The sequence below is a fragment of the Pempheris klunzingeri genome, chromosome 21 (genome assembly GCF_042242105.1).
Source record: "Pempheris klunzingeri isolate RE-2024b chromosome 21, fPemKlu1.hap1, whole genome shotgun sequence".
Lineage (NCBI taxonomy): Eukaryota > Metazoa > Chordata > Actinopteri > Acropomatiformes > Pempheridae > Pempheris > Pempheris klunzingeri.
In genome coordinates, this window is record NC_092032.1 from 15,460,826 (window position 1) to 15,487,627 (window position 26,802).

General features: G+C 41.3%; 3 protein-coding genes across 4 annotated transcripts in view; all 3 read left to right on the top strand.

The window, feature by feature from the left end:
- Positions 1–9,428, top strand: part of slc4a2b (solute carrier family 4 member 2b) — a 30,685-nt gene extending 21,257 nt beyond the window's left edge. The window contains exons 10-23 of one of the 2 annotated variants that reach the window (XM_070853024.1): positions 580–781; positions 905–1,016; positions 1,121–1,305; positions 1,773–1,986; positions 2,086–2,292; positions 2,458–2,606; positions 3,402–3,596; positions 4,050–4,277; positions 4,605–4,694; positions 4,805–4,971; positions 5,494–5,747; positions 5,869–6,038; positions 6,552–6,725; positions 7,251–9,428. In XM_070853024.1, the coding sequence (XP_070709125.1) occupies positions 580–781; positions 905–1,016; positions 1,121–1,305; positions 1,773–1,986; positions 2,086–2,292; positions 2,458–2,606; positions 3,402–3,596; positions 4,050–4,277; positions 4,605–4,694; positions 4,805–4,971; positions 5,494–5,747; positions 5,869–6,038; positions 6,552–6,725; positions 7,251–7,331 (2,428 nt within the window). In that variant the 3' untranslated portion in view covers positions 7,332–9,428. Of the gene's footprint in view, positions 1–579; positions 782–900; positions 1,017–1,120; positions 1,306–1,772; positions 1,987–2,085; positions 2,293–2,457; positions 2,607–3,401; positions 3,597–4,049; positions 4,278–4,604; positions 4,695–4,804; positions 4,972–5,493; positions 5,748–5,868; positions 6,039–6,551; positions 6,726–7,250 lie in introns of both variants that reach the window. The other variant, XM_070853023.1, reaches the window with a different exon arrangement.
- A 2,859-nt stretch (positions 9,429–12,287) lies between these two features.
- On the top strand, positions 12,288–16,059 carry LOC139221200 (uncharacterized). The gene is made up of 4 exons (XM_070853117.1): positions 12,288–12,673; positions 14,331–14,441; positions 14,537–14,638; positions 15,712–16,059. Exons 1-4 carry the CDS (start codon positions 12,482–12,484, stop codon positions 15,796–15,798), a joined length of 492 nt encoding a protein of 163 aa, XP_070709218.1. The 5' UTR covers positions 12,288–12,481; the 3' UTR covers positions 15,799–16,059.
- Positions 16,060–20,562: 4,503 nt separating this feature from the next.
- nrbp2b (nuclear receptor binding protein 2b) overlaps positions 20,563–26,802 on the top strand; it is a 33,564-nt gene continuing 27,324 nt past the window's right edge. Inside the window, exon 1 of the mRNA XM_070852730.1 lies at positions 20,563–21,224. Coding sequence (XP_070708831.1) covers positions 21,105–21,224 — 120 coding nt within the window. The 5' untranslated portion in view covers positions 20,563–21,104. The remainder of the gene's footprint in view (positions 21,225–26,802) is intronic.

A 26,802-nucleotide genomic window follows, 5' to 3' on the forward strand; every position in this document is an offset into this window, starting at 1 on the left:
GAGTGTTTTCTCTTTAAGAGGCTATTAATTAAACTATTTAGGGAACTTCAGGGTAAGGCTGCAAATCAATCACTGCAAGATTAGCAAAGATTCTTTATTTTGTCTGTGGTTGTGGTTTTTTTCCTTGTAAAATACTTATTATAATTGTTATTATAGTTCTATGTTTTATTAGTATTATCATTTCTCAAAGGAAGGGAGGAAAAATTATACTTATTTCAACACTAACATCGTATTAAATCTTACACCCCCCTTTTTTTTTTTTTTAGATTATTTGGGGTATTTTTGCTTTTAAGTATCAGTGTTTTCAGTATCATTCGAGACGGGAAAGAAAGACGGGGATGGCAGCTGATGATAAAAAGGATTCCAGCTATGGACATTGTGGTCTATGTGGTACACTTCTAACACTTTTTATCGTCACTGTGTGTTATTTATTGGCAATTGATGTGTGTGGGATGGACAGTGATTAACCCAGCTTTTCTTTCACCGCTCTATACTTCCTGCTACTAGATGGCTTCATGCCTGGGCGCTGCCTATTTTCCTTATGCTCACCCTCTCTCTGAATCTCCCTGCCTCCCCTAGTCACCCGAGCGATGAGAAAGAGCACAGTAGCCCTTTCCCCAGGAACATCTCTGCAGCCAGCCTTGGCAGTTTAATAACACACCACCACAGTGCCAATCACACTCATCAGCCAGAACCATCAGTGACCGACCCACTCATGGGCACCATCCACGCCACGGGGGACACAGACACACGCATCGACGTGGAGAAGAATGAAGTACCGGTAATAATATCGAAGTGTTCTCCAAAAGACCCAGTTTCAAGTATTCCCATCTGGTGATAGACCATAGTCGTGGTGGGGGGTCCCCTGAAAATAAAATAAATAATAATTGCTTTCCATTTGCAGCAGAAGGAGCCGCCGATCTTGATGTCCGGTATGCATCGATCCAAATCCAAGCATGAGCTGAAGCTGCTAGAGAAGATTCCTGAAAATGCTGAGGCAACTGTCGTCCTTGTGGGTGAGTTATACACTTTACTTATGATACCGTATCAACCGTATTGTGTTCTGCCAGTTTTCATAGCTATGTCTGTACATTGACACCCATCTCCTGCTGTCTTCCAGGCAGCGTTGACTTCCTGGAGCAGCCCACCATGGCATTTGTACGGCTGCAGGAGGCCGTGGAGTTGGAGTCCGTCCTTGAGGTCCCCGTGCCAGTCAGGTTCCTCTTTGTTCTGCTGGGACCCCCCACCACGAGCATGGACTATCACCAGATAGGACGCTCTATCTCCACACTCATGTCTGACAAGGTGAGTGAGGTTAAGACACCTGAGGATGTTAGTTTAATTAACAAATGTAACCAGTTTTTAAATGATGGCATATTAGATTACACTGCAAGAACCAGTCTAATCTTGGCCACAAGACCCATACGTGATATATTGCTTATGTTTGATTCAGGTACATTAGAGAATCAAACAATAAACGTCAGGGTACAAATCCGCAAACTTTCCATGTAATTCAGTATATTTTCTCCATAAAGGCTTTATCCGAGAACATCCCCATGAAACATGGAGAGTCACTCGTCTTACATCTGATGTCCTCCGTTATTAAGTGAAATTAATTTCTCACATCCCCTAAAGCCATCAGATGTTCTACAGAAACTGGCGAGCAGGCCTATGAACAAGCGAAACAGCAATAGCTTAGAAGAGAAATTAATAGCGACCCTTCATTGCTCTTTTCATCGGTTAAAATTGTTTATCTTTGACTTTCCGTCCAGCAATTCCACGAAGCAGCCTACATGGCAGATGACAGGCAGGACCTGCTGAACGCCATCAACAGCTTCCTGGACTGCAGCATTGTGCTGCCGCCGTCAGAGATGGGAGGTGATGAGCTGCTGCGGTCTGTCGCTCGCTTTCAGAGGGAAATGCTGCGTAAGAGGGAGGAGCAGGGGGTCAAACTGGCCAAGGAGCCTAAAAGCCTTGAAGAAAAAGGTGAGCATCTCCTCACTTGTGGCCTCATTGAAGGAAATTTCAGTTGCTGTTCTTCGACTTCCTGTTATTTCAATTAATAACTTCTCTCCCATCACACAGAGGCCCTCCTCACACATCTGAAACAGTCAGACGACCCCTTAGAGCGCACCGGACGCCCCTTTGGTGGGCTGATACGAGACGTGCGGCGCCGGTATCCAAAGTACCTCAGTGACTTCAAGGACGCCCTGAACAGTCAGTGCATGGCTGCTGTTATCTTTATCTACTTCGCTGCCCTCTCTCCAGCCATAACATTCGGAGGCCTACTGGGTGAGTTGCACACGGGAAAGCAAGAGTCAAGTTACTGTGAATTCAGTTTGTAGTATCATATGTCAAATCCCTTTTGTATTGAGGGTTAATTGCACAATCTATTGAACCGTTTAACCTTGTTGGTGTCCATTATGGTGTTAATTTGTTTTGTTTTCTGTCTGCTAGGTGAGAAGACAGAAGGTCTGATTGGTGTTTCTGAGCTGATTGTTTCCACAGCGGTGCAGGGTGTGATCTTCTGCTTGCTCGGGGCGCAGCCGCTACTCGTTGTGGGCTTCTCTGGACCGCTACTGGTCTTTGAAGAAGCGTTTTACAGTGTAAGTTGACAAAGAGCAAATTGGCTCGCTAAAGACGGACAATAAGTGTCTCTGGATAATAACAACAACCTACAATACAAAAATCTAGTTTATCAAGGTTCTAGTTTGTGGAGTGTTCTTATAAAGGCCATTAAAACTTGGCTCAAATTTTAAGTATTTCACTATAACAGTTAGTATTCATGACTAAATAAGCAATGAAAGTTTAACTCTTCCAAGGCTACACTAGCTTTTAAAAGTTTAAGGTCCCAACAGTTTTGGCAAGAAAGTGAAAAAGCATATTTCTTAGAGTTACATTAGAAGATTGATACCACTCTCATGTCTACAGCCAGCAGTTTGTTAGCTTAGCTTGGCATAAATATTGAAAACAGGGGGAAACATAAGCTGCCAACCTGCCTCTAAAGGTTTGTTTTAATCTGTGCAAAGTTGTGGTTTTACAGGCGTTTCTTGGCTGGGAGCCGTAACTTCCTGGAGTCTTGTCATCATAGTGAGACTTACAGAGACCCAGAAGAGACACCAGGATGTTACTGCTCCCTCATGATTTGCATGTGTACAGAAAAATGTCTTCCTACATCACTCATGGAGAATTTTATTGGGGGAAAATGGGCAGCTTAAGTTTGCAGCCTATGTTACCATGGTGATCATGGTTAAACCCCAACTTTAGGCTCATCATACCTGGTTAACACTCATGGTAAAAGGCTGCTTCAGGGCCATTTTAATCCAAGTGTTTATAGCTGCTGTGAATGTTTTCCAGTGTATGAATGAATGTGTAGTGAGTTTTTTGGCTCTGTGTCACAGTTCTGCAAAGCAAACGCAATAGAGTACCTGACGGGCCGCGTCTGGATTGGGTTTTGGCTCATCATCATTGTGATCGTCACGGTGGCCTTCGAGGGAAGCTTCCTGGTCCGCTTCGTCTCCCGCTTCACCCAGGAGATCTTCTCCTTCCTCATCTCCCTCATCTTCATCTGCGAGACCTTCATCAAGCTCGGCAGGGTACACCTGAGACTTGAAATAACAGCTCCTCATTACTAAATGTTGTTGTTGGCACGCTGCGGGTTCACGTCCCCGACACTAAACTGAACAGACTAATCTTTGGACAACATTCAAACCTCGGGGTCGAAATGAGTATGTTTTTCTAACAAGTGCACCTGAAATCTTTAGTGATTGATTGCCCCTGAAAGTTAAATGGATTAAAAGTTTAACTATTATCCAGGCTTATGATTTTGGAAGGTTTGCTATTTTTAGAGTTTTATGGCACAGACTTGAAAGCCGTTTGGTTACGGGATAATCTCATTTTCCAGAAAGTGTGTATGTGGTACCTAAAAGAGTGATAAGTGATAATCCCTCAGAGGAAAGCAGGTGCACATGTGTGCCTTCATACGTGCGTGTGTGTATTGTGTAGTGAAATACTTTGCATTAATTTGAACCCTCTGTGTCGTCGGGCAGATTTTCAAGGAGCACCCGCTGAAAAGTTGCTCCCTCGACAACAGCACAGGAGGGGACGCCTCATCAGAGAATATCACCCTCGTGCTGAGCAACAGCACCCTGCCTATGACGGTGAAGGTCCAAGGCGAGCCCAACACCGCGCTGCTCTCTCTGGTTCTCATGGCCGGAACATTTTTCATTGCTTTCTACCTGCGAAAGTTCAAGAACAGTGCGTTCTTCCCTGGAAGGGTGAGGAGCTAAATTCACTTTAAAACAATAGTAACCCCTTTAGCTTAACCCCCTATATTAATTTAACCCTCCTATACTAAGGAGTGCTTTGGAAACTTGGCCAAACTTTTCCTTTTCTGTGATTCAACCAAAAGCTCCAACACAGCCACTTAATCGACCACATGTTGAGGTTGTTTTGTCAACTACTTCTTTCGAGGTCAAGACTGAGCTTTCAATCTTAAATTGCTCTATTTTGTATTTTATTCCTTTTTTCTATTTTGATTATTCTTGGCTATAATATGCGAAGCTGCCAGTTCTGCTCAAACTATCGCATCTCTTGGGGTTCAGTTTCGCAGAATTATTGGAGATTTCGGCGTCCCAATTGCCATCCTCATCATGGTCCTGGTGGATTACAGCATAGACGACACGTACACACAGGTAAGACTGAAATACTACCACTCAATCTCTGGTAAATGTTTGGCTTCGTGTTTGCCAAAGATTCACAACGCAGTCGATCATCATCATTCCTGTCGTCGTCCCCTGTTCAGAAACTGAGTGTCCCTCATGGTTTGTCTGTGACGAGCCCCGACAAACGTGGCTGGATCATTAATCCTCTGGGTTCAGACGGTGAATTCCCCATCTGGATGATGTTTGCCTGCTGTTTGCCCGCCCTGCTGGTTTTCATCCTCATCTTCATGGAGACTCAGATCACTACGTGAGTTACGCTGAAAGTTGCATCACGCAGGAATATCACATCATCAGAGTTACTTCACATTAGGACACAGCTGTTAAGAGACTGTTTGCTGGTAAAATATTATCTTTAGTATATATTTGGCCTGAAACGGATGTAACGGAGACTGACACATGATAATGTAACAATTTCCATTTGATGTATCTGGAAAATTGTATTTGTATAGTGTCTTTCATACATAAGAAGGTGTCTGTGCTAATTAAAAAGAAAATGGCAGAGAATTCAAACATTAGTTAAATATCAAAATACAAATCTAAAGTGGGAGGAAGTAAAATAATAAATACATTAAATAAAATGATTATCATGAATATAAATATTGTGATGCAGCAGTATTTTGTATTTCAGAGCTCTTTTCTTAAAAAAGGGGGCAGGGACGTTTTAGAAGGCAGTAATTTAAAAGAGCACGTTTGCTCTGCCATTAAATAAATCACAGTAAAAAAATAATCTCATCCAAACCCTGTTGTTTATGTCTGTGCCCTCCTGCAGTCTGATAGTGAGTAAGAAGGAGCGGATGCTGGTGAAGGGTTCTGGTTTCCATCTGGACCTGCTCCTGATCGTGGTGCTGGGCGGCACCTCGGCTCTGTTCGGCCTGCCGTGGATGGCCGCCGCGACCGTTCGCTCAGTCACGCACGTCAACGCCCTCACTGTCATGAGTAAGGCCGTCGCTCCCGGAGACAAGCCTCGCATCCAGGAGGTGAAGGAGCAGAGGGTCACCGGACTCCTGGTCGCCATCATGGTTGGTGAGTGTCAAATGCTCAAATCTCACTGCAGCCAAAATCTGTTAAAAAGTTAAAAAAAAAACTTTTAATGTCCTGTAAAATGTCATTTAGCATTTACGGTCCTGTTTTTTCCTCTGCACAGGTTTGTCCATTGTGATTGGTGACCTGCTGCGTCAGATCCCCCTGGCGGTGCTGTTTGGCATCTTCCTCTACATGGGTGTGATGTCCCTGAATGGGATCCAGCTGACAGAGCGGATGATGCTGCTGCTCATGCCACCAAAGTATCACCCTGACCACACCTACGTACGCAAGGTAAGAGGAGCATCGTTTTGTCATTCAGGCTTTTTTACATACAGTGAGGGAGGCTTCAAGTGTAAGAAGAAATACTCACTGGCTTTCTGGATAATTGTTCTAGTCATAGCGTGAATTAGAATATCTGTTTTTCTGAGGAATAGAATATATCAGATTTTCACTAAAAATCTTTTTTTTTTTACTTGGAATAAAACATATGAAAGTATTAGGGTTAGTTTTGATTTGTCTGATAATCATTTAACATTTAGGTAGTTAAAAATGTAAAATGTTTTTAAATGTGCATCAAGCCCAAAGTGACCAACAGTCCAAACCCAAAGTTTTTTGATTTACATTGATTTAAAAAAAATCAAACAAAAAAACCCCCAGAAAAACCTGGAACCGGTGAATGTTTGGCTTTTTTGCTTAATAAGTGTCTCCAGCAGTCTTAATTACTGTGTTAATAACTGTAAGTTTAGTCATAAAACAGCATTACAATATTTTAAATTACAACACAGATGCATTTATTTCCTCCAGGTCCGTACGCTGCGGATGCATCTGTTCACCTGCATCCAGGTGGTGTGTTTGGCGGTCCTGTGGGCCGTTATGTCGACCCAGGCGTCGCTGGCTTTCCCCTTCGTCCTCATCCTCACCATCCCTGTCAAGATGCTCGTGCTGCGCCGCCTCTTCACTGTCACGGAAATTGCATGTGTAAGTTAACCACAGGGGGGCGCAATATGCACCTGTTACACTCCTGCACCTCTACATCAGCTGCAGCAATGTCCCAGAAATGTTGTTTGAAATGTAATAAGACCACAGAGGAGTATTATAAAAGGCAATACTTAAATATTTGAAGTTATTTTTACATGTCATCCCTCCCTTTTTCTATTTCGACACTAAAGATACAAAATATTCACCAGAAACACAGAGAATTTACTTCACATTGATTTTCTTCATTGTTTTGCTTCAGTCTGGTCTCAAAGAAAAGATTTTCTAATATATCTAATGCAATTAGCATGATTTTGACATCAAAGAAGAGCTTGCATCTAAGGCATTCTGGGAAATGTAGGACATTTCTTAAGTATTGTAAATATTAGAAAGGTGCACTTCCACACAAATGACACCAATGAACATATTACAGTCATGATGCCTCAAAGTAAAAGTGCAAATATCTGTTCTAACAAAATGTTTTATCTATAAAACATACATTTTGATGCCTCTTTCTTTGTCCTCCAGCTGGATGCGGACGACGCAGAGCCGAAGTTCGACGAGCGCGATTGTCATGACGAGTACTCGGAGATGCACATGCCCGTGTAACCGCCAACCAGCCCTCGTATCACCGCGCAACTCCTCGTAGTGGACACCAAAACCTGTCACTCACTCTACCAACCAATGAGAAATAGGAGTCCTTCAAACTTGAAACGCTCACATGTATGATCCCTCATCACTGTGCACTGCTGGGCCTCCTCAGACATGAAATATGGCGCCATTCTGGTTGGTCATTGCTTTGGTCCAACTTGTCTATTTAAGTAGCTTCTTATCAGGTTGCTGGGGGAGTTTCTGCTGGTTAACAGCCCAATGTAGTAGATCAAACAGTCGATAGTGTGTGTTCACTTCTAACATACTTTTTAAAATATATATATATATATTTATATTTATATATATATATATTTCAGGGGACAAGAGATTCAAAATCAAATGATCTCGAGCTCAAGATTAATGCGGTAACAGTAGATAGATTTGCTAGACTAATTAATTGTTAGCCCTGAAAGGTTGCTCTGATTCACATTGAATATGTGGAGGATATATGGGATACATTCTTTTATATTAACATGCAGTTATTGCTATTCAAGTTTGTCGCTTTTTTTCATGTTTTAAGCTCACCAAGCGCCTTATGAAGGAAATAAAAAGGTATAACTAGAGGTATTTTTTTCCTCATGCTGTCTTATGTTAGACAACTGATCACTTTACTCGCCTCCTGAAGCTAGTAGCACTTTTTTTAAGACACCAAATCTGAACAATGACTGTATTTTAAGTAATCATTTTATCTCCTTTAGCGTCCTCTTGAATCCCCTAAATGTCAATGTTGTTTTAGTTTGCTTCTTAAATGAATATCTGTGACTGATTTTTAACCTGCCCTTCTTTAAGCATGCCTTTCGTTCATACTCAAATGCAGAAGTTCAGATGATTGTTGGGGTTTTATGTCGAATTCTGTACCTGCAGTGAAGTACGATCACCAGCAGAGGGAGATCTTGCAGGACTGTGATAATGAAGTACCAAAAAACGCACATATTCAGTGTGTCAATCACAATGTCAATTCAGTTTCTTACACTAATGCCATGACATCATGTTTGTGATCATAACACATTTTTTTTGTAGAAAACTAAACTAATACAGTGGCATATTTAATATACTATTGATGTCTCCACGCACATGTTTAGGGCACTAATGTACTAATGTAGAGTTTGTCTTGAGGTCTCACGTGGTGTGGTTGATTTATGGGAATCACTGTAATTTATTGGTTTCTTTGCCCAAGTGCCAAATGTCTCATGTAAATAGTTAAATGATCAGAACAATAAGCTGCAGTTCAGCCATCTCACATCTCCTAACATTATTGTTAGCTTGAATTAACAAAATTTCGTAGTATATCATTCCTTGTTTTATCGTAACGTTGCATTTTTTTTTTTTTTTTTTTGGCATCGACTCGCTGTTTAAACATTTCATACAAACTCATGTGAACTTGGTCGACCAAATTTCCACACAAGCTGTGTAGACAATCTCAATATTCATGCATTACTGAGAGGGAAGGCTTTTAAAAATATATATGTATGCATTTTTTTGTTTGTTTTGTGTCATGTTGTATCAGTGTGACATGGATTGGTTAAAGCTTTGACTGTGTCAAATAACTTCCGCTGTTACTTTTCCCTCTGAACTGTCCCACTTCAGCCTGACTGTCAGTATGATCTTGTGCCTCTTTGGTGTCACAAAATCAAGTGCCTGTGGGACCATGAAATGTAAGGTTGACACACGTGTTACAATAGTTTGCACTTTCACTCTTAAATCAAACATCTCTCCATTATTTATCTGTTGTAATATGAGGCATTATTGCTGTTTTTGTCACAGAACCTTTTTTTTTTTAGTGTGCGCACACATTTGGCTGCCGCGGACAGTGAAGGGGATGTTAATGGGAAGTAAGCAGTGGAAAACGGTTTCAGTTTGATGTTTGCTTATTGTGCCTGTGGATGGAGTGAGAGTAGTCTGTGTATGCCAAAGTATCTGTCAGAGGCGGGAAATGCTGATACGATATGTTGTTCCATTTCAAAAGCAATACCGAGTCAGAGAGGCTATTGCTGATGTTCCCTTGTACATTAATGGTAAAAATATTGATGACAAATAAAAGTTATTTTCTATTTATCCCGGCTCTTGTTCTGTTGCTCTTGTTCTCTGTAAGTGTGTGTGTGTGTGGGGGGGGTGTTGTATTTTTTGACAAATAGACAAGAGCCAAAAGCAACTGAAGAAAATATCTTTCCCACAAACTGCACAGAAGGGACATTAAAGAATAATAAACACACCTGGTCCAAACTTGTAGCTCTTTTATATCTCACTGTTTTCTTTTGTGATGCCGCCTTTATTTCCTTTTGTTTTGTCTGATGTGTTTTCTAAGTTGCAGTACATTAAAATGATCCTGTGCAAATCTGCTGTGAATCAACATTATAAAATACAAACAGTCAGACAGTCCAGGTTTCTTCTTCTTCTTCTTCTTCATCCAGCCCTCAGTTTCCTGGGAGAAAACAGAGGGCTGGATGTTCTTTCCAGATCAGGAAAACAACACAGAGTGGGTGGTCCGTTGCACTAACCATTCGCCCTCATTATTCCAGACACACAGAGAGAAAAATGGCTGCGTTATTGATGTTGCTGCTCAGTGTTGGAGCCTTGTTCTATTCCTCTAACGCACAGGAGAATTACGACAGACTTTCTGAGGTCTACAAGAGAGGAGTGGATCTGGCTCTGGAGAACCTCCACTCTCGTGCTGGAATCCAGCACCATTTTCTCTTCTTCAAAACTCTCTTACAGTCAGACATTGAGGTATTGTACAGTATGTCTGCTTCTCAGAGGCTGTGTTTATCTGTTTTTTCCTGCTGTGGCTCATTATTTAGGGTTTTTCCTGTGATTAACTAAGTAAAATCCCCAGGAAAAGCTCTAATCATTAAAGAATGTGGTGATTTTATCAGAGAAAAGTCCTTAAAGTTGCCAAATGTTGCCCCTCCTTTCTTTCAGCCTGGCTTCGGTGTGAAATACGTCTACCACCACTTCTTCCTTAAAGCCACAAACTGTACAAAAGGAACAGCTGATTCCACAGCTTGTCACTTCAGAAACGACAGAGTAAGTTTTGTCTGATTTCAAGCTGCACTCCTGAACTTAGAAATGTGGAATTCAGGGCCAAACGCCTGCTCTAACTCGCCCGTGCTGGTTTGTTTGTGTGCATTCATGTAGCCGCTGATAGACTGTGGAATCTGCTACAAAACACTTGAAGGAGAAATTGAACCGCAGCCCAAACCGTATATTCACTGTATCCACAAACCGGCCCTCACACAGGTCAGTCTGGTAACTGGTTTATGACAAAACCACAGTGCAAAAAGAACAACGTGATGGGATTGTTTCTGATATTCTTTCCTATTCATCTTCACGTCTGAATGGCAGGAGATGAAGGCGACCAGAACACAGCACTGCAACAGAATGGGTTACAGTAGTGGAGCCCCAACTCTTCTGGCATCTTCTGGAACTAAGTGAATACTCTCAGGGTTTCTTAGTGCTTTTTAAAGCTATTTTTAAGTGTGTTCTTTCTGTAGTATGGCACATTTTTAATACATCTGAGGGACATGTTTGTTGTTTGCTTCTATACAAATATGTTAGAATGTTGTTTTTGTTTAAAATTATCAATAAAGTTTCATTTATGAACAATCAAAAGTTTTGGTTTCAGTGTCTTTATCTAAGAGAAGAAGGATGGTGACGCTCCATATTTAACTTTTTGTTTAACAGTCTCATAAACAACATGCTCGTGTGTCTGTCTTTACTTTGCACACAGACTCATCCTGTCTGTGCCACTCAGCCCAAAGCCCAGTGACGGAAAATGTAAAAGCTTTAAATCAGGTCACACACGTATATATTTTAATACATACCTATATTTGAAATGTTTTCACTTATTTTGTGGGAAATACTGGATTCTTTTAAATCTTTCAAATTGGAAAAAATACAAGAAGGAAAATTTATTTGCTTGAAATCTTCATAATTCGTGTCCACAGAGGGACTCGAACCTGCGACAAGTAAGAATTGTCTTGTTTTAAGGGGTCACGAGATTAAGAATATTGGAAACCACAACATTTCATGCACTGAACTTAAATACTATTTTTTCCACTTTAAACAAACTTGTACTTTTACTCCACTACATTTATCTGGCAGATATAATTACTAGTTACTTTCCAGAGTAAGATTTGGCATTAAAAAGAGTTTGATACGCTTGAAAAATACAGAGCATTGTTAAACATTAAACTATAGTTTTACAGCCTTTTTTATCTTGTCACTCTCTTTGGGGCCTCTTGTCACATTTTAGATATCTATGAGCTGTTAGCAGTTATTTAGTTGGCAGCAAAGAGAGATTTCCCATCAAGATTTATATTATATATATATATTATATATCATAATATAACTAATAGTTTCATTTGTGGCTAAAAAAGCTCAGATTATCCAGTGAGACGTCCTGGAGAATTAATGCTTTCACTTTAGATACCTGGTGCGTTTCGCTGATAGTAAACAGTACTTGTGATGGAGTACTATATCCTTAAACTGTTAAATTGATAACTTTACTTAAGTAGAACATCTGAACACTTTTCCCACCAATTATATAAATCAACAAGTGTTCACTTTGCTTGGTTCAGTGGTCATAATAACTCTGATTGTATGTGACTCACTGCATCGTCACTTTAATTTAACTGTTTCATTAACCACCACATCATGAGTATTCAGGAGACAAACACATTTCCTATAAGTGACCCACTTTCCTGTTAAGGCAACAACAAGGGAGTTGAATCGGAGCCAAAAGAGTTCATTCACCCACAGATCACAGCTAACCTTAATGTTTGTCTTGGGGCCAAAGGCTTTTCTTGTCAAGTTGGACTTGTTTCCAGGACTTGGATGACTAGTATGAGTCTGTAATAAAGGGATATCAGTGCAAACTTCCTGTTGAGAAACACAAGTTTTAATCAACATCCCTCAGGGTATTACAGGAACTTGGAGATGAAAGTAAAAAGTCAGAGCAGCAGGCCTGCTGATGGTCAGTGTGTTTAGCTTCTCTTGTGACTCACATAGCCATAATAGGACTTGTTTTGGATGTGAGTATTGATCCCACAGGGAGAGGAGGGTGTTCATCATTTGAGCCGAGCTGCTCTCCCCACACACTCAGAAGGAAGATGGCTGCTGGGTTGCTGCTGCTGGTTTGTGCTGGAGCTGTGCTGTACTCTGCCGAGGCGCAGGATCTTTATAATGAGCTACCTGATTACTACAAGAGGGGAGTGGATCTGGCGTTAGAGCAGCTCAGCTCACATGCTGGGGTGCACCACCATTTTCGCTTCTTGAAAAGTCTGGAGAAGTCAGAAATCGAGGTAAACCAGCCATCAAAGTTCATGATTTTATTATCAGTGCTTTTACCAATTCTTAGCCTGAAGAATTAAGGTCGATATGTCTGTTTATTACGTTTTCTGTGTGAGAACTTGCTCATGAAAAACCTTCATTGTAGCTTCAGTGATTACATTGGTTTTAAACAAATGTTCTCCAGGAGAACACTAAAACATCTAATAAAAACTAACAGTGATTAGTTATCTTATTTAACTAAAGTAAACTAAACTGAAGTTCTGCTGCAGTCTTTCGGCCCCTCTTTCACTTTTCTTCACTCCTTGGATCTGCCTGAAGGTCTTGGCACCCTCACTCTGCCTTCAGCAAACTCTTGCTCACACTTGTTTTCACATCTGCTTCATGTCAAATGTACTTTGACTCTTCCAATTTCGACATGTTTTCAGCAGGGGTTTAGTTCTGTCAGACCAACCAAAGACATGCTGTACCCCCTGGTAGGGTGTGTCTCTGCTTGCTCTGTACAAAAAAGTTGATCTAGGTATGTTGCACTTTCTGGCTATTTGCACACATTCATATGGTTTATTTACATAGTATTTTCATTTCTAACAAAATGTATTTATTATCCTCATATTTATCACATTCACACTGTCTAACTGAATGCACTGCTGCCCATGTGGTCCAAAAACTTCATTTCCTCTCTGCTGCGCTTTGTATATAAACGGCTGAGCTGACAATAAATCTGTACTTGACTTGACTTGAAAAGGATTCCCTTGTTTCCACTATGACATCTATCAGTGTGAGCTGGCAGCATTTGTGGTTTTCATATTTTTGGTTTCAGTTGTCGGTTTGGAGAAAAGCCACCACTAAAATATAAACAGCTGTGAATCAGCAGTATGTTTTTTCTCTATCAGTTATTAAGCAGACAAATATGAGCTGATATCGAAAGGACAGCAGACAGAAAACAGATCATAGGAAGAAATGCTCTGCTGGTTAAATCACAGTTTAAATGTTGAATAATTTGTTTCCAGCTGCATGAGGCAGCTGTGTCGACTGTTGGATCCAAAAACAGAGGCAGCTGTTTGAAAAACAATATTTCATGCCAACAAATCCTGTGACATGACGCCAATGAACTGCTTATGATTTTTATTCATGCATTTTATTCATGAGGCCTTTCTGAAAAGCTTGTGAGGCTTTGTTAGTGCACTTAAGAGTCATGGGAGTTTGAATGCTGACAAACTAGCTGTTGCTCTGTCTTTACATTATGAAGTATATGCAGAATTTAACAGTCCTGTGCCAAAATGGACAAAAACATAAGGCCAATACACATAAAGTGAGCCTGGAAAAGGTGCACAAGAGTCACAGGATAGCTGGCTGAACAGTATTTCACATCTATTTGGGTCCAAAGGTTGGTAATCGTAACAGAGAGCAAAGCAGGTAAAGAGACACATAAAGAGGAGACCTGGGTGGACGGATGAGTCAACCAGACTTAAGAATCTTACAAAACTTTAATCTCTTCCCTATTTCAACCTCGTTTTGTGCTTTATGCTTTCCTTGTGCAGCTTTAATCAATTTGCAATCAAATGTAGTTTTGCTTCAACATGAGAAACTGAATCCTCTCTGACTGCAGAGGAGCAGTTTTACGCTGCTGCTTTTTGTGGCTCACGTTAAAACGAGCCTCTGCTCTCGCAGGCTGGGTTCGGTGTGAGATACCTCTACCACCACTTCTACCTGAAACCCACCAGGTGTGCCAAAGGAACAGTTGAGTCCAACCCTCAGAGGTGCCCCTTCAGGAGTGACAGAGTGAGTGAATTTCAAAAATGGGGAGGCATTCATTTCAAATGTAGGTATCAGCATCCTCACGCTTTTTTTTTTTAATGTTTTCCATCCCTTCCCAGCCGCTGATGGACTGTGCAGTTTGCTACAAAACTTCAGGAGATCTGATGGAGTCGAACCCCAAGCCGTACATTCACTGTATCCAGAGGCCCAGACTCACACAGGTACTCTGTTTCATTTCCTGTCTCCTTTTCACAACAGACTGGAGCTTTTCAGCTTTTAGTGGGTAGATGAGTAGATTATTGTGTGATTATGAAGTCCATGAAATGGTTCTGGCCCATCTTAGGTTGGTGCCTCCATTCTTTTTTTTTTCAAATCAATTTTGAAAAACTTTCACGATGCTCAAATCTCTTGCACTTTAGAATTTTAAATTAGTCTGCGGCATGGATGCTGGAGGTAAGGGTGCTAAGGGAGCTGCAGCAGGCAATCAGGAATAATGAAAAACCATCAGCCCATAAAAAGTGTAAACCTAAAACGACTTTTTTCTTTTTTACTGGGATTTGTATGCATGACGCACTTATGGAAGGGAAGAGGTTTCACTTATGTTTTTTATTTGTAAATGACAAATATGCTTTAGTCTTTGAACACATTGAACACATTGTTTTAGGGAGTTTACAATAATTTCAGGTGACCCACTGACTACTACTGCTGAAGTACATAAGATAACTGCACTTACTGCTGCTGTACAGTGACACATGTGCCCGTATAGGCCAGTAGTAGCCTACAACTGGATATGTGATTTGGTTATGGCTCTAGATTATGACAGACATCTGCTACCTAGAGCTTGCCCTAACATTATGTATTTTGAGCATTAATTTAGTTGACTGGTTCAGTGGGGGAGAGATAAACCAATAATGGGTCACATCTCTCGCCCCTCACCAGGGGCTGTCTCACTCCCTCTTCCTCACCTTGCAGGTTTCATGCATTAGTTCCTATTATTATTACCGTTCCTGTCTGTGTAGTTGCTGTGGCTGCTTCTCCAGACACAGTTTGCTGTCTGCATGTAAAACGCTCTAAATTTGTTGTCAAATAGTTGTTAATGGCTATGACTCTACTGCTGTCTAACACTGTCAATGCAAAATAAATATCATGCAGCATTTAGTATGACATCATTATATATATGTAGACTGAGTTTCTCTCATCACCCCCAGATCTGCGGTGGACAGTCTGTGTGCTGCCTCCTGCATACAAATCATACCTGAGCCGACGTCTTAATGTGTTTACTCTCTTGTTTCAGGAAATGACAACAACCAGAATGGATCACTGCAAAAAAATGAGCTACAACAGTGGAGCTCCTACACTGTTGGCTGTGTCTAAGGGCTAAAAAACCCCTAAAAATGGCAAATATAACACGCTTCATAACGTAGTAGCCAAAGAATCTGTAATTAACATGCTTATTTCACTGTAGTGAGGTAACGTACCAATGTCCTGAAGATTTCTCATCCAGGCATCTCGCAAATATGCTGGTGATTCAGCCTCACTTTAAGCTCTACTCTGCTGTTAGAAACTAGATCCTTCTTTACTCGTAAAGTCACTGTATTCCAGACTTGACAGTGTGTAATTAAAAAAAAAGTAAAAATCCCAACTGTGTCATGTTTGATGGACTGTAATTTGGCTGGTTTATGTGCAACAATACAATACTGCATACGTATTCTTTCACAGGAAAAGCTGATGCAACCAGCATTTATCCGTGTTGTGTGTAGACTTGTTCGAGATAAAGATTCCTTCTAGACAACACTCACTTTCGTTTTAACGCTTAACTGTTTCATGGGATTGGTGAAAGTTTCTTTCCACTATAAAACCACCTGTGTCAACATGCTCCTTTCCAACATGAATGCGGCATCCAAACAAGCCCCAGCAGCCCAAATACAGACCCTAGAGGTGTTTAATTTAGTTTGTGTACCTTCTGGTTTTTGTGACATTTTGGATGACATTCAATTGAATCTTAACTTGACAAACTTGTTACAACCCTGGCTCACAGGTTGCAACAAAGGAGAGAGTACACACAAAAGCAGCAAGGAGATATTTATTACCACAAAATAAGTTAACAGAAATATGACGGTTCTAAACAACAAAGGTTTGTTGGTCAGCCAGCAGCTCCCCAGAGAGAGACGGCCTTTTATAAGGTAGGACCACACCTACAGGTGTGGCCAGGCAACTCGACGCCCACTTCTCCAGCCTCAGGACGGAAAACAGCAGGGTAGCAGACACAAATCAGAGAGGCCGTCACAAACTATGAATCAGTGATTTAAAAAAACAACATATGAAACATATGTTCAGTGCCTGCAGTCAAAATTAAACTTATTATGTTAGCATCGAAACGCCCGTGAAGTACCAAATATAATAGTACTCATTATGCAGATGTGAATTATTTGTGCTTTAACTTTAGTGTTGCAGCAAGTAGTGTGATCCATGAGTAGAACAGGTAATGTGGCTGAAGAGGAGGGACACAGAGACAGACTGTTGAGCAGCAGCACCCTCTGCCTGCCAGGGTGATCTTATATTGAGGGAGGACTTGGTGAGTTTAGGTGTCTCATTAAGTAATTTGGTACCAGACTTTAGGAGGAATTACTGACACCGTAAGAGACGACGGTTAATTCTCTAAAATCTATGAATGTTAGAAGATAATTGATAGTTTTGTTATTCGAACTTGTGTCTGCTTACTTTCAAAAACAACTAGGACATAACTGAATGGCTGAATTATTGCATTTTGCTAAATAAGAAAGCTGGAGGTCATTTGCCTGCACAATGGGCATCAAAAATACACATTTATTTCAACAAAACTGCATAAAGACCATGGATCTCTATAGCTCTCCTTGGACTTAGTGCTCAGTAAATCTCCTGAAAGATCTGGCAAGACTAAACAGGGAATCTTTTCATAGTGGTGACATTTTTAGAACTGGGTTTCAAAAGCTGCAGTCCTTCTTTTCATGTTGGCGATTTATTATCATGTTGGTGCTGCTGCCATTTCTGAAAACACAGTTTTGTGCCTTGGACGTGGCTCGCCTAGACAGCGCCATTGTCTGCGCCAAGAGTAAATCTCATTAACAGTGAGAGGAATTGGCAGAGCAGGGGCTCACCCATGGGCTCTGTGTGAGCACTGCGCACTAAAAATAGAGGTAGAGGGTGATTACTTTATAGATCTGTGAGTACAGCTGAACTGTTAGCCACAGTGGATCTGATACTGTTTCCACTGGGGAGCTGATAGTGAGGCTTTGTGGATGATGAAGCATAAAACACGAGTTAAAGCACGCTGGTGAGGGAGTAGAATATGTATGAAGTCTATAAAGAATTTGACACATCAAACAAGGCATCAAATATTATCAAGTAAACGTACATAATTCTGTGAATTACCCTCCTACATAATGACTTAGGTTCCAGCTTTTGCTCCAGCTGTATTTTTAAACTAGAACCACTAGATGGCAAACAAGGTTTGTACTAAAAACTGTTCTCATTTAGTAATCCACACCTCTGCTTGATACCTAGAAATACAGGCTGAGTACCGTATTCCTTCTGGATTGTGCTCAAAAGGATAAAAACTATAGACGTGCTCGGTGATTGATTATTATTATTTTTCCTCTGGATTGAAGATTTGTGTGAACTGTCAGTGACAACAGTTCATTAGTATTGCAGGTCATTACTTAAAGCAGATACAGTAACGTCACAAACACAGCATGGCCATGTCTGATTTTGTGTCAGTGGCAGCTTTATTTGCTATGATCTCTCCACGTTTCTCTTCACCACATGTGGTCAACATCTTAAATTAACCACCGCTGCCCTGATGGGTAGAGGACAAAACAACCTCACACATTATTGAGGAATCTCCACTGATGCCAATTCTTACCTACTTCTGTCTTTAGCTTTTCGGAAACCTCCCTGAAATCATCGTGTATTTTCTTTAGTAGTTTAGTTTTATAATAATAATGATGTGGAGAGATTTTTCCTCATGGCTAAATATTTGTTGCTGTGTCCCTCATCTCCAAGTTCACACTGCTTCATTATATGGCCACAGACCAGTGCTCCTACACTGGATTAATATAACCTTGGCCCCCAATTTTCTATGTTTGAATTTAGTTTGTGGCAATTTGATTAATCACAAGTTTATCTCGAAAACATGGGTCATGTCAGCTCAGTGTAAACTAAAATAATTAAAGTCTAGATTTTGCCTGCTTTACAAAACAGAGCTTCAACACCACATCTTATTTGATATAATGATATTTTTGCCATTAATCACAATATCAAGCATCAATGAATCTGGGGCTTTTGGGGCCTGCTAATCCCTGTTACACTTAGAAGTCGGTCCTGTGGTGTTATTTCTTCATAGGTCTAATACCAATAATGATTATCTGCATTTACATTTCTGTAGAACATAAAACTAGGAGCTTTCTAGCAGCCTTCTATTATAAAATTACTGTATTTTTCTTTTAATTTCATCATGATTTTGTATGTAGGTTACAATGTTCATTAAAAGCCAAGGAATTTATTTTTAAGTTGATTTGATGTCGTTTTTACTTAAAGCCCCAAAACGCTGAACATGCCTTCACTTGTTTGCTCTTCTATATTAACTTGTGCATTAACTTCCTGCAGGTTTTTGTTGACTGTGGCTCGCTGCCAAAGTGCAGACAGTCTGCATGGCAGCTCACAAATCTGGAAGTTTTAGTTGTATCTTGCCAGTAATGCCGTCCGATGAACAGAATGTGAGACAACATACCAATGCAAACATTCAGGGTTTATTTTATCACATATCAGACAGGCGCTTTATTGATTTTACCAACACAATAAAGCTGTGAAATATAATATCGGCCAGTAATTATTGGTCTATCCCTTCACTTTCTGATTCTTATCAAGGTTATTAAAGGGTTTTTTTCCACCACTGGAGCTCCCAATGACCCTTCGAACAGGGCTACATTAGACCACAGGCTCTCCTTATAAAAAGGTACAAAAGGCCCGTTCTCTTTTTATTAACATATAAAAACAGCCAGGCCCTTCTGGTGCCCTGTTCTGGTTTAAGGTCTGGTTTTAAAGGTAATGACTGTTGCAGTGTTCTGTTTTTTTAGATGTACGCTGTAATAAAAAAAAGCCCACACTTAACACACTAAATATTCACAAAACAGACGAGGCAAAAGCTAAAATAAGTCAGAAACTCAAACCAACATGGACATGAAACAGACAAAACTTAATATGAAATAAAATCAAAGAAAATTTACATTTCATATAAATAAGGTGTCTTTATTAAAAACACTTAAGGTAACAGAACTTAACTCCATAGTCCTGGCTGTCAAATCATAATAACCAAGATGGCTGTGCAGCAGTGGCACAGGCCACCCTGGGTTCTGATTTACCACCTTGGGGTGTCCTCCTCTACCAAGGTGACAGGTCAAATGGATCACTGAATGGGCCTGGACCACAACCTCTATATGAAGTAACTGCTGACATTTCTTGCTAACAAGTCAATCAAATGATCAAAAAGTGGTAGAAAATGACCACAGAGACAAAAAAACAACCACAAAGAGGCACAAAACTGCTACCTAAAGATGCAAAATGGCCACAGAAACACAACACGGCCGAAAAGAGACACAAAACAACCTTGAAGAGACAAAAGTTACCACAGAGACACAAAATGTTACAAAAACACATTCAGCAGTCTTTCAGTCCTATTTAGGAGAGGTGGTGGTGGTGGTGGTGGTGTCTTATATGTGTTTGTCCAGGAGCCTGTCATCTTTCCATGGCTGGAGGCCATTTAGCAGCTGTTTATCTAAATCATTTCACATTGGAATATTTGTTAATGTTTTTTGCATTTATTTATCACACAGATTGAATAACGTTCAGATTATTATCATTAGAGTCATAAATCATTTTTACTAAATGTACAAACGTCCCTGTGTCCCCCCCCCACTTTAATGTTTGACCTGCCTCGTGCTCAGGTGGTCTCCTCCTCTCACGGTACCGTACTGGCCACCTGATAACGCTTGTGCGTAAATAAGTTGTGCGCCCGTACTGGTGAGTTTACGGTATTGGGCTCCATCTCTGCGCACCGTGGCTGGCGAGAGCTCGCGGCTTCAGATCCAGCAACACCGACAATGACGCGTGTGGACGATGGTTGAAAAATGAACTCTGCAGCATAAAAACAGACTCGATCTGAGGCGATGAGCGCAGCGGACTCTCTGGGAACCGTCCCGCTTCTCCGAGCCAGCTTCCTCTCCCGCGCTGCTCCAGTGTGAAGAGACAGATCAGCAGAAAACCATTTCGCAAGCTGTTTTGCATGCAGCCTACAGGGCGCATGAAGTCTGGGATATATTTTTCCACCCCGCTCACTCCGTCCGGCGACCCCGCAATGTGCGCACTGCTTGTTTGGACCTGAAGGAGGCGTGGAGGGGAGGGGTTGTTTCTGTCTGAGGAGCGCCCGCTTTAAGCAATATCCTTTAATTTCTCTGCAAGATGTTTTGAGCGCCAGGGGGGTGAGAGCAGCTGGTGTCGTCGGGGGGGTTTCTTCATTGCGCAGACAAGCGGCGGAGCGTCTGTGCGCTACGGCTCGTCTCGGCAGATCCACAACAACACAACGGACAGCTGAGGAGGGAGGGGGACAGGAGAGGGTCTGGGGCTGGGGATCTGGAAACATACGGCGGTACAATGACGATGTCCGTCCCGGAGAGGAAATCAGGATCGGAGGGGAAGGAGGAGGAGAGCGAGGATGAGAGTGAAATCCTGGAGGAGAGCCCGTGCGGCCGCTGGCAGAAACGAAAAGAGCAGGTTGGTGTGTGTGTGTGTGTGTGTGTGTGTGTGTGTGTGTGTGTGTGTGTGTGTGTGTGTGTGTTTTGAACGCATCAATCTGCTCCTTGATGAGGAAGTGAATCAGTCAAGCTGCCCTCTCTGATCAGGCTGGACATCCTCTGTTATGCAATTCTTGGGCCAGGCCGAAGTGTTCCTGCCCCGTGGTGTTTTGTGCCATCCCACCATGAACACAGTGACATATCCTTTGATCCTCTTACAGTCCACATAAAGTCGATGTCAGTGGGTCCCAGTGACAGGAGCACTTTGCTTATTTCATGCATCAGATGACAGCATTTCTGTCCTGATCCAGCTTTCACTCCACCAGTGCTGGTTCCTCTCAAGGCTTTTGTCCGGAGGATTTCTGTCCAGGATTTAGACCGTGAACCTGCGACCTCTGACTTTATGATGGACTCCCTTAATTCAAATCGCATTAGCACACTGTGGGTGTGTAATACAAGCCTGACTACCTCCGTTTGAATTACATGTTGCACCATAGAAGCATGCAGGAAGAGCAGGAGGGTTACTGCATAATTCAGAATCTTATATAGGAAGGACTGCTCATGAAATATAGAAATTACAAGTCAAGTCATTCTTTATGTAGGGAGCCATCTAGAGCTGAAATGGCAATTATTTGGATAATCAGTTTAGCGTTTGAGGCACTTCTCAAGTGGAAATGTCAAACATTTGCTGTTTCTTTTGCTTTTATATTATTTTAAAGTAAATGTGTTAATGTTTTGGACTGTTGGTTGGATGAAATAGACAATTTGACAATGTCACTTTTGGTTTTAAGGAAGCTGTGGTGATGTTTCTCAGTTTTCTGCCATTCTATAGACGAAATGATGGATTTATTCATCAGAAAAACGGATCAGTTGTTAGTGAAAATAACTTCTAATTGTGAAAGTGCAGAGAAATTACAAGCAACATAAAGGTAACTTAGGTGAATTAGGCTGTACAGTACGACATATGTCCTTCGATCGTCAATTCTGACAAGAAAACTCCACAAAAATGATGCTGCTCCTTCTGAAGTCATTCAGAGCAGGTTGAACCAACACGGGGAGGGGCAGGTTTGCAGGATAAGCAGTTGAAGGCTTCTTTGTGTGTGGCGGAGATAATTACTGGACTGAGGGGCACAACTCTCTGTGTACATCCCAGATCTCTGGCTATATTTATGACTCAGCCACCTTCCCATGAGAGGATCAGCACTAGTTGGACTGTCCACTCCAGACAATACATGAGCTGCATTATAAATAAAGAAATAAGCCAGTGGCCTTGCTTGAAGCTTCCTCTGCCATAAATGATCCAGTGTTTGTTTAATGTCACCATCAAAGAAAAAAGCAGCACAGCTTCTGTGACGTTCCCAGCTGGTGTATTCGCTGCATTGAGACTGAAGCCTGTCCCTCGTGCTCATCCATGAGGCGACTGTAAGACATTTCCAAAAACAAACCAAAAGTTCAGTTATTATCAGAGAGAAGAAAGAGACGTCTGAATGTCTCAGCAGATGTGAAGTGGTGCGTCGCCTCCTCCAACAGCTCCAGATAAGGCAGAGAATTTAAGTTGAAGGCTATCTCTCAAACACACACACGTCCTCCGCACAGCGAGACCACCTGACCTCACTGCACTCTCTCTGCCAGTGAGCAGTCATGTGAAACAACACACACACACACACACACACACACACACACACACACACACACACACACACACACTACCCCACCCTGGTGTTTTCCCACCCATTGATTACCCATCTGTACAGTATGTTTTTGGGCTTCATCTGTTGTCATATTTTCATTACCCCTCCACTGAGGGCATCAGTCATTCTGGGCTGGTTGCTATAGTTACAATCCATATCAGAATAGCAAATCAATAGCAATAATTTTCTGGTTTAATATCAGCATTAGACATGGAATGAAAAAAATATGCTGAGTAACATAAAATAATCAACTACGTTCCTCTGGTTTACATTACGTCAGACAGAACTCATTAGACAGACACTTTAATAACTAAATCTGCTCATTTTTAATCACAATTTGCTTGAAATCCTTTAAGTGTGAGGCATAAACCAAACAGAGAAGTACTTTATGGCTCTATTGATCAACTAATGGATGAACAAACAACACAGCTGCAGTATGATCATACACTAATTGGAGTCCCAAAGTCCCAAAACGAGGGCTGCCACTAACAACCAGATTCATCAATCCATTTGTTGATTATTTTCTTGATGAATTGAAAAAAGTTCATAAAATGTCAGAAAAACAGTCACAATTTCCTGAAATGCAACATGAAGTCATCCAGATATTGAATTTACTATCAAATAAAACAAAGAAAAGCAGCAAACTCTCCCAGTTGTGAAGCTGGAACAAGGGAACTTTGGCTGTTTTTACTTGAAAAATGACGATGAATTGGCTATTGATATTTTTGTAGATTAATCTTCTGTCGATGTACAAATGAATGAATTGATTGATCACAGCTGCATGAGCTTATCATCATGACACAGGTCCATCGAAAGGAAGGATAATGTTTCTGGAACTGCACTTATTCACAACAGCTAAAACCCATCATTTGCTCGCATTATATCTCCGTCTTTCACAAAAAATGCTCCCTTTGACTTAGCTCACCTCATCATTGTGCAAATGTAACCGTGAATTAGCATTTTTTAAATGACTGGAAATGATTTGCCTCCGTTTCCAGGCAGCAGTGTTTATTCGTGTTGGATCCAGACCATCGGAAACAAAATGAACCCATTGACATTATCTCTGTGGGGGAAAAGCTGAGCCTGAACCATTGCCAATACTTCATAAAGCAGCTCCAACAGGTTAAAACCGTGGCTGCCATAACCTTTGATTTCGCCCTTGTGTTCACAGATCTGCACGCTCACACAGAATCTGAACAGCACAGTTAACGTCGCCGTTTGTTTTAATGCTAACACGTCTGCTGAGATGCATACGTGTTGAATGGCTCGTTCCGGTCTCCTCTCTCCGTCCAGCTCATCTGGGTGTGTCTGAGCGGCAGGCTTGAAATGCACATGAATGCTCAATAAATAAGTCAGTGGGTGAAAGTTCAGAAAGCACGCTGCCATATCTGTTATTCAAGTCAGGCATTAAAATAAACACAGTCACATGGTCAGCACATGGCATTGTTGCCTTGTTTTCTCAGCAGATGCACAGGCGGAAGTGACCTTACATTTTTCAAACTGGGTGAATGTTTTGCCTTCAAAGTCTGTTCATCCTTCTTGACTCAACACACAGAGCAGTGATTTTTCTGAAGGACTGTGCAGATCTAATGTGATTGGAAAGCAAAAACGGTAAGAGCAGAAGCACGACCACCGTAAAGGAATTCATCTGCATTGTGGTTTACTGGTGAAAATCTTTCCTGGCTCAGATGTTCGTGTGAAACATATGACACAAGAAATTAATTAAATTGAAGTTGGTGGTTTAACACATTAGTTTCTTTGCAAATTTCTTTAAAATGAGAAATTGCTGCACATAGTGTTGAAAGACTGCTGCTCTCTTTGTTAACATGACTAACAAGGAAACCTTCATGTCAGCAACATGATTTGCAAATTCATGATTTCTGACTGGTAGCACGTACGCTGTGATTGAGACATCTGTGCCTTCCCAGAATGCATGGCGAAATATCACAAAATATTGCTGTTGAGACATGAATCTGGCAAAACTCCCTTTCCTTTCCAGTCGGTCTTACTGATCTTACAAATCTTTTAGTGTGTGGAGATCATTGATTAGAATAGATGCTCTAAAACAAACAAGCAGTAAAACCTCTCAAATCAACTCTAAAACTCGCAGGTAACAAGTGAAGGGCAGCAAGGATTAGTGTGCTGTTTTCACTCCTCTTAGTGCATGTGAAGGGCACTCCCCCCCCCCCCCCCCCCCCCCCCCCCCCAAATCCTCCCAAAACTGAGATTTTTCCACGGCAGCACCTCTCCATCTTGGAGTGCTGCAGACACACCAGAAATAACAAGCATGAGGGCATAATCCGTCTTGCAAAAAGGACACATATCTAGTCAGAGGCCAAAAGGGCACCACCTGGGGTCCATCTGTGCACGTACCTGGCCCACTGCGTCAGACTCTGTAAGCCCCGGCTCTAAAGAGTGATTATCTGACAGTCATGACAGCACAGTGGGAGTGTCACCCACCAGAGTCCACCTGACCTGTCACACTGGGCTCTTTTTATCACACTCCAGCCTGGACAGAAGATTATCACTGTCCCCCCCCCCCGCTATGTTGGCTCAATACTGGTAGACCTCCTGAAGTGAATCCACACCCATCCCCACACTGTGGTGCACCATTAGCACAGAACTCATTCCAGTAATTGCTCCATCTTCTGTTTCAATGACCTGCCTCTGTCTGCTCACTGGGAGAAGAAAATGAGGCAGCCCCACATTCATTTGTCAAGCTGTTAATTCACAAGCACAGATGAATATGTGAGGTTGAACGTGACGGGCAGATGCTGTTTTCTGCATTTGTATGTTAGCTGAAATCCCATGCACGTGTCAGTGATCACACGCATGTGTCAGGACTGACAACCTGGAGGCAGCAAGGGGTGAGCAATATATGAAAAAATATATATTGCAGTAAGCCTTTTTATTGAAGTTATTTTTACATGAAACAGTCAGAAAACACCGGTATAAATAATAAATCGATCATGGCTGAAGTCCATTTAGCTGCTTTGGTTTCAGGGTCTTGGTTTTGTGTGTGCTCTCCCCCGAATAGAATAGAATAGAAAATCGTTAACATTATGTAATGTTATGTTGTCTGTGTTTTTCCCATTATGACAAATCACAATGTGTGCTGTGAAAAAGGTTTATAGTATTGATTACAGCAGGATTGTATATCATATAATTGTGTTGTGATATTCAGGGTTTCCCCCAGGAAATGGCTCGGCGGAGGTGGAACAAGCTGCTGCTCAGATCTTGACACATCTTGTGTCTTGATGAATTTAGTGAGTAAAACGATGGCGTAAGCAAGAGTCACGCTACGATAAGGCATTTGTTGTGTAAAATATCATCACAGCTTTCCTTCCTGTAATGGAGACTCAAATATGTTATAGAAAAAAAATATATAGAGAGAAAACATTTTAAATGTTACTTTTTACCAACACATGAATTTATGAAAATAAACCCTCAAAATGTTGCTTTCACCAACTGTGTGGTTAAATAGATTTTTTTAGCACTGCAGCGCTCATCGTGTTGCTCTAACAAGTTACTACTAGTCTAACAAGTGTATTTAAAACATGCATGAGCTGTATGCCGGCATGTTCTCTGTGAAGTGTCCTGTCTTATCTGCAGCGTGAAAGCTGACCTGATTGGCAACAGTTAAACATCATTTAATAACCAAAAAGTCAAAGATATTATATTGCTAGTATGTTATGTGGGCTTGTAATGCTGCAACTAATTATTATTTTCATTACATTTTTGGCTTTATAATTTACCTTAGTTGAAGAATTGAAATGAAATCTTCTGTCAAATGATTGACTAATTGTTTCATTTCTGGTCGTATAAATTTCTCATGCAGTAGCAGCCACTCATGTTGGGATAATTTTT